The sequence below is a fragment of the Geospiza fortis genome, unplaced genomic scaffold (assembly GCF_000277835.1).
Source record: "Geospiza fortis unplaced genomic scaffold, GeoFor_1.0 scaffold134, whole genome shotgun sequence".
NCBI lineage: Eukaryota > Metazoa > Chordata > Aves > Passeriformes > Thraupidae > Geospiza > Geospiza fortis.
Window position 1 is genome coordinate 221085 of NW_005054396.1, and position 18239 is coordinate 239323.

Below are 18239 nucleotides of genomic sequence, written 5' to 3' on the forward strand. Positions count from 1 at the left end.
TGGAGCACCTCAGTTCTGAGGAGAGGCTGGGGGAGCTGGGGCTGCTCAGCCTGGAGAAGAGACACTGAGAGGAACCTCATCCATGTCTGTCAGTGCCTGCAGGGAGGGGCCAGAGCATGGACCAGGCTCTGTCCAGAGGCAGTGGGACAATGGGGCAGTGGGACAATGGGGCAGGAGCTGAGGCTCAGGAAGTTCCACCTGAACATGAGGAAGAACTTCCCTGTGCAGTGCCTGAGCACTGGGACAGATTGCCCAGAGGCTGTGGAGTCTCCCTCACTGGGGATAGCCAAGAACCATCTGGACACCATCCTGTGCCTTGTGCTCTGGGATGGCCCTGCTTGAGCAGAGAGGTTGGAGCAGATGACCCACGGTGGTCCCTTCCAGCCTGACCCATCCTGTGGTTTTGGGAAAGCAGCAATTCATGAGTGTGCTCTCACTGTACCTGACATAGTTGCTTACTGAGCATGATGTTCCAGGTGGTAGCATTCCTCCTAGTACAGGAGGAGACTTTAAAACCTAGGCAAGGTACAGTGATCACTGCTGTGGGATGTACTGTACAAGGTGAGGAGTAGCAAGTCTCACCAAGCTGGGAACTCAGTACCTGGAGCCTTTCTGAGGATACAGGAACTGAAGGTCCTTCTGCTGCCCAGACCCATCTGAACCTGAACATGGCGGCTTTGGCACCCATTCTGCAATATGGAGAACTGGGAGCCTGGGGGAAAACATTTTGACTCAAGTTACCAGAGGTTTGGCACAGGGAACAGCCACCGCTGAGGCCAGGCTCTGCCTTTATTGGAGCAGGAGTTTCCAGCAGAGACCCCCATATGTTTAATGAATTGCTTCAGTTTAAAGATACATCCAGAAGTGGACAGACTGGAGTCTTCTTCCGGACTTATTTAATTATTTGCATTTTAATCATAACTCAGCTTGTTCCCTAAAGCATTCATTTTTTTTTTTTGAGTGATGTGTTGCATGTACATATGGAAATACTAACCTTAATGCTGTGTGTTCCTACAGATGAGGATGAGGATGATGATAATATTGAGATAGATACTAATGAGGAGGCTCCTGAATGCTCTGTTACTGGAGGTGGAGATGAACTTACTAACCTAGAAAATGACCTTGATTCAACGGGTAATTTAAATAATGGCTATTTTGTGTATTTTGCATGACTAACACTCCATCATCATATAAATACTGATGTGCTGCTTGTCTCTCTGTCAGCTTTATTCCCATGTGCCTTTTCAGGTCTCTTAAACCCTAATGTTTAAAATCAACGAAATCATTATTTTGAACAATGTCAGACTTAAATGTCTCTCTTGCTCTTTTGATGGGGAAGGGGGCCCTTAGCCACATGGGTAAGGCAGAGCCACCTGAGAGCACCCTGCCTCAGGTGCTCTGGGTTATGCCACGTGGGCAGAGGGATGAGCAATTGTGTGGGTGACTACAGCTGCCACTCTGCACTGCCATCATGGCCCATCTGCTCAGGGAAGAGGAGCAAATGTGTCTTTCTGTGTTCATATAGACTTGGTGTCTCTCTGGTGCCTTCCAAGGACCAGTTCATGTGTTTACACCTTGTTGCCCCAGTGAGGGGCATGGAGGTATAAATATGAGCAGAAGCAGTCCTATTTACTTAACAGTGTTCAAATAACAAGGGTTTTATAAACACATGAAGTCACAGGAGTGTTACTCCCCCCTTTCAAAAAAAAGCCCAGCTGGAATTTAGGTGTTAAATGTGGTGCTGAATACATTGCAATCCTACTGTTAGCTCAGACCTGGAGTAACCTGGCCAGTACAGGACTGTGTCTTGAAACAGGCAGTACAAAAGAGAATATCTTCAGCATCCTCTGGCTTGATTCTGCCCATGCCAGCTAGACCCAAATGTGTAGTTCATAATATGTTAAATCAGAACATTATTTAGTGTTTTTTCTTTGTAAATTAAACCAACAATGGTGTGTACATAGCACTTTGTAGTCTTGCTTGCATGCAAAGGATTTGAGTAATGTCCTTTATTTTTTTCTGCTTGAGGATTTCCAGACACATAAGAAAATATATTTAGTGTTTCCAGCACTTGAATTTAGTTTACTTAAATCAGAATCCTGTCAAATAATTTTCCAATAAAAAGTGGGTAATTTTAGAAGGAAGAGAAGCTGAATAATTGAATAGTCCTGTCCTATTGCCCAGTGACCTACCAACATTTATTTCTGTGGGCCTTTTTTTCTGAGATGTACCTTTTCAGGGATACAAACCCACTGCCCAGTTCTCTATGTCCACCATGGGGAGACATCCTGGAAAAGACCTGGGACATGATTCTGCAGTTCAGTCTGCACAGTAGCCAGGGGTACAGACAAGTAAGAAAGAAGATGGGCAATAAAACAGAAAGCAGTCTAGTGCTGTGGTAGAAATTAGACTACATGGATTTTGGTTTAAATCTGCCAGTCATACCAAGTGTAGGCTTAATCTCCTGGAAACACCTAAAAGTACAACTGTTAAGTGACATCTCAGATTTGGGATCATTATGGACCGTCTTAATTAGTCCCCTGCTGAATCTTAGCCCCTCTTATCTCTCTCAAGAAGAGGAAACTTGTTTTTACTCCTTCTTGGTTTTAAGTACTGCTTCTGTCTGTATTTGTCAGTGTTTCTACGTGTTGTGAACCTCTTATATCATGGTTATTACATGATGTTTATGTATAAACCCACAAGAACGTGCATGTACTTACATGTGAGCCTCAGTTAAGGACACCCTGACTGGGTGTGCCAGAGGAAAGGGAAACTATCCTTTTTCATAATCCAACCCAGCCCACTGCTGCTGGAGACAGGCAGCATTTGACTGCCCACATGCCAAAAATGTTTTGGCTAATATGCATTGGAGTGCTCCAAACCTTGGAAGGAGCTGTGGGGCTAAACAGTCATGGCTCCACTTTCCACACCAGCTAGAAGTCACCACCCTGCAGTGAAAAACTCAGGTTGTGCCTGTGGGAAAACACAGACCTGCTCTTTCCTCTGCCTGTGACCCAAGGCCCAGGTGTAAGTGCATCCCATGTGCAGGTGATGCTCTGCTGGCTCCATGCAAGGGTGATTCCTCCCATGGGGCTGCATGTAGAGTGTGTGTCTGGGGGCTTCTGTGCCAGTGTTCCTCTGCTCCCCTGCCCAGGGGCAGCTCCACAGTCTGTGCTGCAGCTTGCTATTAGCACCTTCCTCCTCCTTATGTGTGCATGTGTGTGTAGGTAACTCCACGTGTAGGTGGGTTACAAATTCACACAGTCAACATTGACATACAGAATGAGTATTAGTGGGAGGTAAAGTTCTCAAATGCTGTTTATTTGGGCTCTGATCCAGGTTGCTAAAATTGATTAAAAAATTTGAGGGCTTCAGCAGACTTCGAGTCTGTCCCTTTGATGCAGTTCTGAAGCATTTTATGATTCCTAGTTTCAACATATTCTATGAGTCATAGTAAATTATTACTATAAAGTGGTCTTTTTTGATACTGAAATTTTAGGAGAAGCTGTGCCAAGAAGGATGAACTAGTAGTTCATAAACTTGAGGAGTTATCAGTATGTAAATTATATGATAAATTTTCATCTTTAAATAAATGGCTTTTTAAGCATGTTTTTATACCAAAGTATAGGTATGTACCCATTGGGAGTAACTTTAAACATTATCTACTTTCTGTGTTTTTCATCTGCTGTCTGCAAGCATGTTTACTTGTTCAGCTAAGAGTCATGTATGTTTCCCAAGGAAAAAATCTATGTATGTTACACAAATCTGCACCAATCCCAATCACAAAAACAATTCCTTCTATTATTTTTAAGTTCAAAATGATAGCAAAGTGAATTAAATCTACCTTTTAAATTCCTACATTGTTGTAGCGAGTCTGCATTGAAATGCATCTCACTCTGTTGTATGTGGTATTTGCATATTTAGCAGAACAAAACAGTAAGTTGGTGGATTTGAAGCTGAAGAAGCTCCTAGAAGCTCAGCCACAGGTGGCAAATTCACTCTCCAGTGCTGCTCAGAAAACTGTAACAGATAGCTCAGAGCAAGACATTAAGGTAAGTTTTGCTTAATGCTTTTGTTTTGGTACCTGTGTGTTATGATCAAGGGTTTGTATTTTGTGAGGAGGAAAATATTTCTTACTGAATCTTTCAGAGTCAGAAACACAGAAAATCTTCATGGCAATGCAGTTAGGTTTGCAATGCACTGGGTTTTTTCCTGTTGATTGATCAACACGTTTTCTTTTTTTTTATTTTTTTTTCCTTAATCTTGATCCTTGTCATTGGCAGAACATTAACAGCTATAAGAAGCTCTCTCAATTCTCCTGCTCAGGTTGTTACTGATATCAGAAATGCAGCACGGGCTCCATCCTGCTGCTGGTGCAATCAGCAGCTGGACTACCTGACCTGAATGGAAGTGGGGTTGGACTCTCAGAGATTTGTTTCCCTCCCAGTCGTGGTCCTCTGTTTTTCCTACATTAAAATTAAGCTGTGGTACACTTTAAAGGCTTCCATACTTTGGGTGCTTGATGAGTGCTTCTGAGAAAAACGGACACGAGTATGTGGTGTATATGGGCACTTTGCCTATTCTTAATGTTCACCACTTCAGCATAAAGTGCCCACCAATCAATTTTCCATTTCATTTTCTTAATTAGACCCCTTTTGTTCTCGCTATTCTATTTTTTAAAAATAGTCCCTGAATGTCATTAATATCCCTATGGCTCTGGGGCACTTCCAGTTGGGTATAACTTTTCACCCACCTGCAGTCTGTGGGGAGAGCACTGCTGACTGAAAGGATTTCCTTCCCCAGATACAGAGATGCTTTGAAGTCCCAAAACAATGACTTTCATTGCTTTTCCCTTACACTGTCGGTTCCTATAAATTGGTGATGAAAGTGTGTGGCAGCAGCAGAGGACTTTCGGTCTCTATCTTTGAACAAAAGGAAGCCTGGATCAAGTCTGATTTTTGCGTTCAATTTAGCTTTCTGCAGTGGATTTAATGCAAAATGAAGCTGGCCCAAGAATAATACAATGGATTGAAAAGGCTAACTGAATTAGTGGGCTTAGAGGAATACATTTGTAAAGTGGCAGAAGTCCCTAGTCATAAAAAGGTTTCTTAAAATGGGATTTACTAGCTAATCACACTGATATTTTAGCATGTTGCCAGGCCTAAAAAATTAGCCATGTTTGTTTATTTTGGTAAAGACTCTAGTTTAGGCTGTCAGATGGTTATTATACTAATAACAAGAAGCCACCTTTTATTTAACCAAAATCTTACAACCACCTGACTAGTGCTGCTAAAAAGTCATCCAGAGGTATAAGCATTACTTGTTTAAGCCTTAATTCTGTGCAATGACACACAGGCTGCCTCTTAGGGTAATTTGGTATCATCTAACCTGACAAAAAATTGTATTTCTCTATAAAAAGCATTTGTGAATGAGGTTGATTTTTTTTAAGGTTCTCCCACAAAAAGGTGCAACTTAACAGTTTATCTCTGCATGCGTCTTTTCTAAGGAAGAGTTGAAAGGCGGCGTTATAAGGAATATATGGTGTCCATCTGTTCTCATGGAGCTCTTGGCATTGAGGTGGATTTATTTTTTAATAAAATGCAGTTTACAGGTTTCTAAATGAGGCATTCTGTGTTTGTGGAAAAGGATAAACTGTTACCTTCCCTTGGGGATTGTGTATCCCCGGCCTCCTTGAGGCGAGAGAATAGGCCGTTGGAGAACTCCCTCATTACCGATTGTCTCAATGCAGAGGAAGGGCAAAGTCTTGGTAGCTTTTGATAACCAGTTTCAGCATTCAGCAGGCTTAGCTATTAGTCATGCATCTTAGCCTTTCCCTATTTACTTTCAAAACACTTAATAAAAATAATAAAAGATTAGGTATAAAATGAAATATTTGTTTGGTACACAGCACCTCGGTATCTGCAGCTTCCACACACCACAGTGGTTCAGTCTTCTGGGATATTTTGTGTTGATAGAATCATTTGAATTTGTTACCAGTATTAACATAGGAAGCCCTGGAAAAGATAATTGTAGTTTCCTTAGCTGTAAAGGGCTTACTTACAAATCTGGCTTTGGAAAGTTATAGCTGATGAAATGGAGTTCAGTGGGGTAGCATTATAATCCTACCTTTTAGACTTCATCCAGCATTAGTGGTTTATCTCAATGGGCATAAAATTAGAAACTAGTTCTTCTTGTCATACAAGTCTATGGCACTACAGAAAACAACAGATTTCTGTACTGGGCAGGGAGAGAGACTAAAGGCAACACGCTTTAAAATGATACAGATCGTGTTCAGGGGCAGAGACGCTGCGACTTGGCAGCAGCACACGCAGGTCTTGGCACAGCAAAGGTGCAGAGGAGCGAGTTTTTGTTTAAAATGGGCATCGCTGGCAAATGCCGGTCACAATGAAGAGGTCTGCTTGGTAAAGAAGTAGAGAGTTCTGCAGGAGGGTGCCCACAGAGCAAAAAGCCAGTCGTTGCCACCACATATTGAACAAAAAAAAAAAAAAAAAAAAAAAAAAAAAAAAAAAAAAAAAAAAAAAAAAAAGAGAAGGAAAAGTTAATCACTCTTCTACTTTTTTCCCTGCAGCTGAGACTTCCATCCAATATAAACCACAGCCTGAGTTGTGAAATCCACTTTGTAAAAGCTGTGTCCTGTCCCCTCACAAAAACATACCTTTCAAATTAATGTCTTCCCGCGTGTAAACAAAAGAAACTGTTGTGTGTCTGGTTTTTTCCCAGCAGAATGGAACAGAGGAACATCGTGCTGAGCGATCACAAAAAGCAGCAGAACGGTTTAGAAATCCCGTTGTGTTCAGCAAGGACTCGACCGTCAGGAAAACTCAGCTCCAGTCTTTCAGTCAATACGTGGAGAGCAGACCAGGTAGGAGAAAATATAAAACCTGTTTTCCCATCTTATGATTTAATAATATTTAACAATAAATATATGAAAACCCGATAATGTAAGTCCACATTTCAATACATAAATATCAAGCTTTATAATAATTTTACATGTCTTTTCCCTTTTTTCAAGAGATGAAAAGGCAGAGATCAATACAGGAAGATACAAAGAGAGGAAATGAGGAGAAGGCTGCGATAGCTGAGACTCAGAGGAAGCCATCAGAAGATGAAGTGCTTAATGTATATTAATTTTTTGTCTGGTTTCATGATTGCTGATAATTCCAAACTGTATGTGGAAATAGTGCCTTTATTTGTTAAAATGAGATGTTAGGGTTTTTTAGATGTCAATCTCCAGTGCATTCAAAGCAGAGTGAGAGGGGTGCACTGTTGAATTAGTCTGCAGTGTGGTGATAATTGTCAGATAAAAAAAATGAATTTTTCAGAGTTCCACAGCCCCAGCTTCCTTGAGACATTTCCATCAGGGCACTTCCCATAAAGAGATTCCAGTATTGATCTACCGGGAGGATTTTAATTATTACAATAGCAGATACCGCAGAGCTGCAGTTAGAGGGAAGAGTCACATGAGACCTGCTAGAATTTCTCAGCCAACCCATTTTGTTGGCTTGGGTTAATGGGTGTTCAACCTTTCCATTATCCAGATCAGCCGTGAATTACTAGCTGAATGATGTTTGCATTAATATAATATATATGGTAATTTCTTCACTTAATTAACGGGGAGGTTCAGCTCAGTAGGGGTATGGGCTGATCATGTGTAAAATTGATTTGTGAGGGAAATATTTGATAGACCGCAGGGAGAAAGCTGGTTTTGATGGACAGCTGCGGGACAGAAGCAGGAAGAACCAAGTTTTAACCTGAATTTTTTTTGTCTGAAAGCACAACACAGCCTTTGAGGGTGGTTGTTTGTTGGTCTCCACAGTTTATCTGAACACATTTGTCATTTTTGCTGAGGCAATCTGGAGCTGAGTAGCAATTTTGTACTGCTGTCATATCTACACCAAAACATCGAACTTTTTACGAGCCGGAGTTATTTTTAGCCCAGTAGTACTTTTGCAGAGCTGAAAAGGTCTGGCACAGTGAGTTCACATTATATATGCAGATGATACACATGAACTCTTGGGATATTACAGCCTGACACAGCATTTCTTTTCATCTTCTAATAGCAATTGTTAACAATTATACATGCTGACATTAGGGAAGTTTTCATACTATTTTCAATTAATTATAGTTGATGAAAGGCAATATATTGCACATCACTTCAACTACCCGGAATGAATTTTTTTCTTTCTTCAGGGTCTGCTCTCAGGGAGTTTTGGTTTTGTTGTTGCTGTTTTTCTGGCTATACAACAGGTAGAAAAAGGTTTTCCATTAAAGATGCTACTGTTGGCTATTGTGTAGGAAGAGAGGGACCAGATTAATGTCCTTAAATTTGGATATCTGAAATTTCAAAGTTCTGTGCTCATTGCTGGTCCTGGGAGCTCATGCATGCTGTTAACTTTCACTTTGAACATGTCTTTATTTGAAATAATATGCTGATGTGTTTATTATGCCTTCTGCCTGCATATGAAGCTGAATTGATTATTTCAGACACATTTACAGAAAAACAACTGAAAGTGTTCAGTGAAAGTATCTGAGACCCTTATGCAGCAACAAGTTAGCCTCTAGTAGGGAAATAAGTCTCAAAATGGAAAAAGCCTGTGTATTTTTCTGTTCACAAATGACAGTGATTTTTGCTTCTTCCTTTACAGGGTGTAGATGAAACATGAAATAATTTTGTCAGGGTTGTTTTTTACCTATTTAAAGCCCAGGCTCTGGGTCAGGTGTAGGAGGAAAAAAGTTCATGGAAGGTTAGTTGGAAAGAGTAACATGTTTATCTTAACTTATGCAAAAACATGCTTCAGGAATTACATTTTAGCATTGTGTACAGCCACAACACTGTGTGAAAGTTGTTGAGCCACATGAGAATAAGTTGGAGGTACTGAATGCCTTTGCTTGGGCTCCTATGAGACAGGCAAACGCTTGGAGCTCTGTGTGGTCATGTGCAGGGCAATGCTGAGGAGTTACAGGGTACAAGAGGCAGACTTGGCTTGTTAGAGTGTTCCCACAGCTTTCTTGGTAAGGTTCAGTAGGGTTTATCCACGTGGCATCCCTGGGCTGCCTCCTGGCCAGGTGTGAATGGTGCAGAGGCAGGACAGCTCTGTTGGTCCCTGTGCACCTGAGTGCCTGCCCAGGGCCTTGTCACCACTTTCCAGGATGAGAGCTGGAGTTAATTAGTGGTGTTTTTACAGATCACCCTGTGGGCAGGCCAGTTCCTTCAGTCAGGGAAACCCAGAGGAGCAGGATGGCCCAGGCTGGGGGCCCTCAGTGCTACAGTTGGCTCAGAGGAGCTAAACAAGCCGGGGATCTTGTTCGGGGTTTGGTTTTAATCTTAAAAGCCCACTTTTTACTTGTCATTGGACACTCTTGTGCTAGTTTTTCTAGCCCTGAAAGTTAATGTTTTAAAACTGAATCAGACCTGAATGGAGTAGAAATGGCACATTAAATAGTACTTTATTTGTATTACTTTTCTTTTCATGGCACTTTTTTACAGCAGCTGTTAAGCACTTAGAAATAATTAAAGGAATTTCAAAATAACTGCCAGCTGGTAAAAAACTGCAAAATCAAATGTTCCCTGAGGAAAAAAACCAGGGTATTTTAATAAACAAATAAGGACATTTGGCAAAATTGTAAAGTTTATGAAATGTGTTAGCTTTTTGGTAGTGAGCATGATATTTGGTTGTTTAGGTAAGTGCCTTACTAAGTGTTTGTGGAAAGGAAAAATGCAACTTACAAGTGATGTTTTTTCTTCTTGTTTGTTCTCTTTAACAGAAAGGGTTCAAAGACACCAGTCAGTATGTTGTAGGAGAATTGGCAGCACTAGAGAATGAGCAAAAGCAAATTGACACCCGTGCCGCGCTGGTGGAGAAGCGCCTTCGCTATCTCATGGACACAGGTACGGTGCCCAATTACACTGTAAACAGTTTTGGCAAATTGAGCGTTCACAAACTCTTATAGAGTTTTGGAAGTGTGAATCTTTGAAGCCTGAATGTTCAGCAAAACTGCCTTGAAAATAAAAAGGCTGCGATTTGCAGCCACCTCTCTGGGCCCTGGTGATAAGAGTGCCTTCATGGGAAGTGATAACTTGCCCTGATACCGTGTGAGCCAGCACTATTGAACAGTGTGCTCATCCATGCAGAGTTGGAATACACATCTGTGCCTCATTGATATGCCACTGCTTAAAAAAAAAAAAGAAAAAAAAAAGAAAAAAAGTAAGATCTTCACTGTTCTACTGATTCAGTGGGAAAAAAAAATTTGGCCAGCTAAAGCCATGTACTGCATGAAACAGCACAATACATGGAGGAAGGCTCCATTGACTAGATCACTGAAATTTAAGAATACTATCTGGTTACTGATGCTCCGCAATTATTTTACTTGTTTATTTTCAGGAGGATAGGTTTTAAAAGTCTGTAATACTTGGTGTTGTAGGTGCCATTGAAAGGATTAAAACATATGGGCAATTTTTTGTTAAAAGCATAATGGTTGTGGCTTCAACGATGAGCTTTAGATGGGTATTAAGTGCTGGTGGTCATCAGAGATGGAGAGGTTAAACCATATCAATTGTAAACAAAAGGTGCTTTGGTGTTTCAAAAATAAATAGTGTTGTGGATCCAAAAAATGTTCTTCCTGTCCAGGGGAAAAAAAGTTAGTTGGTCCAGATTAATTTGTGGGTAAATTGACTTTATTTGATGTCATAAGCTTGAAGCCCATCTTTAACTGAAATAATAGGTTTTAAAGTAAATTTGAATCCAGTGTTGTGTTTTGTAAAACAGATGAATTGACTTCAGTTAAAGTTCAATACTTTGAAATGAGCCTGCCACTTGTATCCAAATATTAGGGTGTTTTTTTCAACATATTTACTTTCTCACGTGCTGAAGTTTTTTGATTTTTTAAACTAATTTTACAAAAACATGTAAATCAGAAACTATTTCCATGCTGAGTGATGCTTGTTTAGTAGGACTTTTATCTATTATGGTCTTTTGAAGCACTTTTTCAAATGCATTGCATCTTGATCTTTAGTTATTTAGCTAGAAAAAATGTGTGTGTTGTCCTGCACTTTTGTGTACTTTTTTGTATTTGTGAAATGTATGTTCTGCACAAAAGAGCCAATACAATATTTCACAAGTCTTATACGTACTCCAAATACTGCCTATAGATACATATGGTGTCATCAGCATAGCACCTGGGGATTTTAAAAACTCTAATATGCACATTATTATTTTATTTATGTCATTTCATCCATTTTAAAAGTGATTTCTTGCTGATTCAAATTTCTTGTATTTTGAAGTACGACAGAAGTTGCTTTATTCTTCCTATCAGATCCATGGTGAGGTTATTTTTTTTTATAAGTGTCCTGCATAAAATAGGAGTCCAGCACACAGCTGGAGAGTAAGAATGTAGTTTAGAGGTTTGTAATGAGAATACTGATAAATATCCATCACTTCTTGGACTGGGGAGAAGGGGACAAGTGGTGCAGCCGTAATAAAATATTTACTTTTACTTTTAACATTTTCTGAGCATTCAGGATTTAATTGAAAGCAATTGATTTGACAAGTCAATTATAAGCATCCTGTTTATGTTCTCAGCTAAAAAAATGCGATTTAGGAGAAAATATGTGAAAACTGGAGTTTTTAACCTATAGTTAACTTTATAGCTTTGAAAGCAGGGATTCTCAAACTTCTCTAACTGTGGTTCCCATCTTACCAGAGAGCCTTCAGAGGATCTGCTGCATCTCATCTCATTAGTGGCTCTCTTTGTCAGGATAGCACTTGGTTGTCTTCCATACCTCTCAATGGGAAGTGATTCCTCAAGCAGACAAATCAGGAGCTCATGCCCATGTCCTCATCCCAGCATCTTCTGTCAGAGTCTGGGCATCTTCACCTCAGTGTCTGACTGAGAGAGAGATCTGGAAATAAAAATGATGAGTCAACACCATATGACCTGCCTGCCTGCACGGGCCACCAAATGGTCTGTAAAGCCAAGTCTGAAGGAAGAAAGTAACCACAGCATGGTAGCTAGAAAAGCCAGGAAGGGCTGTTGATGATGATCTCGGGGTTTTGTACACACCAGAAAGATGAGAAATATGAAATGCTGCCAGCTCTCAGAGTTGTTCTGAAAAGTCTTTTGATGTTTGAGTTTTCTGAAAATGCAGGCTTTAGGAACAAGGAAGAGACTTGGGCATTTTCACTTGTAGTGAAAAGATCCTGAAAACTAAACATGAAGGACAAGAACCACAAATGAATTGGTTTAATAATTAACGCTCTTTTTAAATCACATCTCTTTCTTAATTTTGTAGTGCTTGGGGTTGTAATACTGGAGAAGCTCAGGCAAGTAAAGGTCTCTGCTGACCTTATTTCTCAGCAGTTGAAGCAGGGTACCATGTTTGTACATTTGTGTCAGGAAGGGCTTACACTGAATGATCCTAAAAACTGTTTGCAGGGTCATAGTCCCCATCAGTGTGGGAGAACATTTGGTACTGGGATTTTCAGCATCGTTTCTATGTATGCCAAGACCATGCAAGATAAATTAAACAACTGAGAGACTGCCATCATGACTCGGTCATTTGCCTTGAAATTAAATTCAAGAAGGTAGAGCATGGTATGCTCAACCCTGTTGTGTCTGCTGGGGATTGGACCATATTTTCCTTCTCCACTGTGCTTGGCCTAGTTCTTTAGTAAGACTTACTAGGAAGAAAGCACTGTCACTTGCTTCTCATCCTTCTCCAGCACAGAACTGGGGGTGTTTTTTCCACTGGGGAGACTCTTTGCCACCTGGCAGCTCTTCATCCTTAGGAGTTCAAGTGTCCTTTTTGTTGCTTAGCCAGGAGGGATTTTTTCAGCCAGCAGCTTGAACATTATTCTGTATCATTCATTTCAAATCATACATTCGTTTCACAGGAAAAGATTATGGTATCCTCTTCCTGTGAATCGAAACATTTGTTTTAGTATTCCACCTGTCTTGGTGGGAATTTCCTTACTATGGGCTAGTGATAAGACCAGAAAGGTATAGTGACTAATGCTTGGGCACTACAGGCTTTGATAAATGTGGAAGTCCTATGGTTTCACCAAAAGAGAAGCAACTGCAAGTATAAAGAATGCATGTTCTTGGTTAGATCCCAGCTCGTAGCATTGTTAGATATTTCACATTTTAGAGAAAGTTTCTAGCACTTAGGATTGCAAATAAAACGTTGAAAATGCCACCCTGACTGTGATAGGGATGCAGTGGCTGTGGATGGCTGGGAGAAGTGGAACCTGGAGGTTCCCAATGCCCCACTCCCTTTCTGGCATAAACAAGGAGAGAGGAGTCCTTGAGACAGCTGCCTCCAGTCCATTCCCCAGGATGCAGCCTGGATTGCAGAGTATCCATTCCACCTCTGCCTTTGGAGCTGCTGCCCTCCGTGAGGGAAGGGCATCTAATGGAAGTGGGGCTGTAGGAAGACAGCCCAGGTCCTTGTCTGCACATGGATTGCTATTTTCCTGCTCTGCTAGGGAGCTTTTTTGGCTGGGGAAGACAAGTTTCTGGCCCTTGGCCAGAAGGGAGCTGATACTTTCAAAGTTCGTCAGCTAGGCGCAGAGTTTGGAACTGGCTGAACCTTTGCATTTCCGGTGCCAGCTGCTCATGATTTGACTAGAAACACTTTCCTAAGATGTGTGAAAAAATAAAAGTTATTAAAATTCTTGGTTGCTGATTTCCATTTGAATCTGAGTAGTCACACTTTTATTAATATACAGTAATTTATGTCAGTGGTGGCATAACCTCAGTCCTCAGTCTTTGCACTTATAATGAAAATGTAACCTCACCTTGTTCCAGCACAGTGTGGTTACTGCTCCGTTGCAAAGCTGTGAGGGGAATCAGTGCTTCAGTGCCCTGAGCTCCCTGGAATAACTTCATGGCACCTTTGCTGTTGCTCTTGGGATATAGGTAAGAGTTTATCAGAGGGATTTTGCAACATCCACCCTATGAAGGACAACACCACAAAAAACTTGCTGGATGCAAGTCTTTAGAGAGAAGGCAGCCCAGACATTCAGGTAAGAGGAGTGAGTTGAATGATTGAGTATCAAAGTATCATGATCTAATATTATTGATTTTTCTTCTTCCTCTGTTATAATGGCTTGAAGCTAAATGATGACAGAGGTAGGATTGTCTTGCTTTCCTTGGGATTGTATTTACCCGTGTTGTGCCTAACCTGCTATGGGTAAAATAGTTTTGTCTCTGCTTCTGGCATTGTCTTCCTCCACTGCAAATTCTTCCATCATTGCATTTTAAGGTGTCCATCATCTTGATATCCAAATGCCAATTAAAATGCAGAATTATCACATAGCACAGTTAAAATAAAAGTCAAAGCATCCTGGTTTACAAATCTCTTATCTGAAATTTATCTCTTTTTCAGTCACTGTTTCTTCAGTAATTGCATAAACAAGTATTTGAAAAAAAATTGTAGCTATCAGATATTTTGTTATCTGGCCACAGGGTATGAAGTGTTTTTAATTGTTTTTCTGATTAACTTCAGGCTCCCAAATTCAAGTAGAAGCATATTTGTGTTTTCAATGTGAGATCCTGTACCTTACTAATGGATGAGTATGTTTGTGGTACTGTACAAGGATTAATGAAAATTAAAAAACACCCTCTGCTGCTGCTGATTGACCACTGATGGTAAATGTAATTGAATTAGCAGTGCACTAAAATAAATGTAGACAAAATAAATATAGACAAGAAAATCTGGTGAAAGCTTCTGTAATGTTTTAGATTAATAGGCATACAGAATTCTTCACATTTTTTATTACGTTGTCCCTAGATGAATTCAAAGTAATTGGGGTGGTTAATTTTATTTACACAGAGCCGTTCACAGCGCATTAAATAATAGAGATAATTGAACAAGAATTGTCAAGTGTGTACTGATATCAGACATATTACAGAAGGGAATGTGCATAAAACTTCATTTCTATGCAGCCATTGTTTATGGTAATTAAGTACACAGATTTATCCCTTGGTTGCCTTCCAAGCTTATGGCAACTGCTATTGTTGTGCTCCATTAATATGTAATCAGGAAATAGTTTAATTTTCTAATCTGCAGTTTGAGAATTCACTTTCTAACAACTCTTAATTACTGCATTGCCCTAATGATGCTCATGGTTAGGAAAACTGAACCAATAAACTCCATGGAAGAAGCCAGAGGGGATTATACTTCCAGAGGTGGTGCTTACTTAATAAACTTGTTATGCCTTCACCAGAGGGAGCTCAGTGTCCTTCAAAAGCAACTAATTTTATATTTCAGAGTTGTACATACCCACGGTGCGAAGAGTTAATGCGCAGCATGTGGTGGGGGTGGCTGCAAATGTGATTCACTAGAGAACCAGATAAGCGATGCTATCACCATTTTGGTATTTTTCCTACTTTATACTAATTCTGGAATTTAATTGCACAGGAAATAATGCAGGTGGTTTAATCTATTGTTTTAAACTGTCCTCGTGGGTTTATTTTTGTCAAGTTTGTTTTCGTTCATTAGCCACGTTAGCTTAACGCAGTATCGTGAAATCTTGCACAGACAGATAAGCTCTATGTATTGACAGGTATCTCATAGTTACTGTTTGCAGGGTGAATGTTAAACAGTAAAGGGGTTTTCTCTTAATCATTTGCATTCTCCACTGGCCCATCATTCACCTTGATTGCTATTTCCATGCCGCTGCTGGACCTAGTGCAACTCTAGTGCCAGAACTGAAGTTATTTTGGGTCTGTGCTATTGCTCTATGATGACAATCCAGCCACTGGGATCTTGCAGTCTATCTGTGCTGACCCTGCCCAGAAGCATATGGTCTTCTTAATGAGATCTGAAAAATGAGAGTTAACATCTGCTGAGACTCACCATTGCTGTGGTATAATACACCTTGGTGTATTGGTGGTTCCTCTAAGTGTAGCTAGTCCTTAAGGGTGCATCTTGACAAATTCTGCCTTTTTCGTGGCAATTATTGTAGCTTGAGTCTTTTACATGTTTATCTTCTGAATTAGGGGTCTTGTTTATTTTTCTTCAATGTGCACCCAATTTCAACACTGCATGTACTCAAAATGGGGCAGGATTACCATCTCCCAGCCACTATTTCACCCCTCCTTTTTCAGTGCATAAGCTTCCTTGTCAGTAGGACTAATTACACAGTTAACCAAACAACAAACATTAGAAAATCTGTAAACACATATGTTGTGTCACTGCAAATTAACTCTTACCAATCAAAAAAGCAGCATTGTTGTCACATGTGAAAGGAAAGTCCCATGTATTAATTAGTTAGCATTTTACACAGCTTTGAAGATATAAAGGACTGAGGTTTGTAAGAGGGAAACATTTGAATTTCATAGAAAAGGAAAAAGGTTGAGCTGAAAAAGTACAGGCACAAAAAGAGAGTTAAAATAGTTTATTTAGTCTCTTGTAACAGAATGAAATTTTTGCTTCTCATATTAAATCTCATCCTGGGATGAATTTGTATTCAGTCTTTTTGTTGTAATATTTCGTACTGTTCTTTGGCTTTTGGCAGTGTCAGGGCACTAAAACTTTGGTCCCAGGAGAAGTGTTCTTCTTTTTCAATGTATAAAATAAAATGGACATATGGAAAAGGTTTTAAGTGATAGCATTTATGTATGACACTCAGCAGTGTGTGGATATATATGCTGTGTTTTGTTTTAATAGCAATCCAGGGTACATATATAATAATGATGTGTTACAGTCTTCAAGTACATATTTAATTAAACCATACAAGTTGTCTAGCATCCAATAATAAGAAGTAACACTGCTTTCTGCTTGCAGATTTTGCTTGTGTAGATTTTGAGGCATAAAATGCAGTTTCTTTCTATCAGAGTACATGTAAGAAAAAAAGAGGAGACAAAAGGTGCTGGCTGACCATCAGGTAGCTGAGAGCCTGGGTTGTTTTGTCAGGGCCAGAGCTTCCCTCTATCACCCTCATCTTCATTGCAGTCAACAGCTGTGGTGAGCCTGTGCCTTACAGCTATATTATCTGGAAGCCAGGTCTAGAATATATTTTTTTCTTGGGCAGCAGCAGTATCTGGCTGGTTCTTTGGACAGCTTCAGGGCTGGCTGACTGACACCATTGTTAAGCACGCTCGTGTCTGTGAAACTGGTTTTTGGAACTGTCTCAGGGTCAAGTTGCCAGTAAACTGTCTAAGTTGCTTTGTGCTTCAGGATGCTTTTTTTTTTTTTTTTGCTTTTTCTCACCTATTTGAATGATGAAGAATGAACTCTCTGTCAGGTTAACAGAATCAGTCTCTGTGCCTATTGCTTGTGATTATAATGCATAAGGGTAACTCGTTTTGGATATTCCTGTGTCTACTGTATTGCTTCAAAGGATAGGTCATTGACTGATTAGTAACCTCTTTGCATAATTTTCCCTTGTGAACTCATTCAAGAGTGAATTTTCTACCTATGCTGTTGCATTAAAATCTGCATAGAAAGACAAAAAGAACTTCTACCAGAACAAGCTGTTATGCCCAGAGATAAAGCATGCATTCATAGGGCTGAAAATGGAAGCAAATAGATAAACATGTATGTATCATCAGGGTTCTTTTCTGCATTAGGCAAAACCAAAATGCGTATGAGATTCTCTGTTCCATTCCCTGACTGCATTGCTGCTCTGGCTTCCCTGGGCCACTCATTCCCAACTATACTCACAGAAATGGCTTTTAGTTTTTTTATCCTGGGAGATGTGTTTGTCCACTAAGTTTTCCAGCAAGTAGAAGTGCAAAACATCTAGGTGGTATTCAATATGCTGCAGCAGAGTGCATGCATTCAGAAAAATACATCTTCCTTTATTTGTGGGATGACGCAGAAATACTGCTATAACCCAGGCTGTTAATGTATACAGAAAGGGCCAAATCCTGAGATGGGGGAAGCAGAGGTAGCTCGCTTGAAGTAAATGAAATTATCCCAGTTTTGGAGCAGAAGGAGATCTAATCTTACACTCCCTGTTTTTGTTCATAACCACAGCTTCCGAGCTGGAGTGTGTGGGGACGCTTTCAGGCAGAGAGCTTTTGTACTCCATAGTTAAGTATGGGCTGAAACCAGGCCTCCAATGTCAGCTCTTTGGCAATTGCTGTAGATTGCCTACTAATAAATATATTGCACCTGTACAGGCAGCTTTCTTAGGGGATGGGTATCCTGTATGGCTGTACAGAGCACATCTCCAACAGGTTAGTGGTGAAAAACATTTGGAAGTAGAATCCAT

At 40.2% G+C, this 18239-nt stretch overlaps 1 protein-coding gene across 1 annotated transcript in view; it reads left to right on the plus strand.

The window, feature by feature from the left end:
• Nucleotides 1–18239, plus strand: part of EHBP1 (EH domain binding protein 1) — a 204935-nt gene that overhangs the window by 158792 nt on the left and 27904 nt on the right. The window contains exons 16-20 of the mRNA XM_031060945.1: nt 1018–1134; nt 3925–4052; nt 6745–6883; nt 7034–7140; nt 9787–9910. Of these exons, the coding sequence (XP_030916805.1) occupies nt 1018–1134; nt 3925–4052; nt 6745–6883; nt 7034–7140; nt 9787–9910 (615 nt within the window). The remainder of the gene's footprint in view (nt 1–1017; nt 1135–3924; nt 4053–6744; nt 6884–7033; nt 7141–9786; nt 9911–18239) is intronic.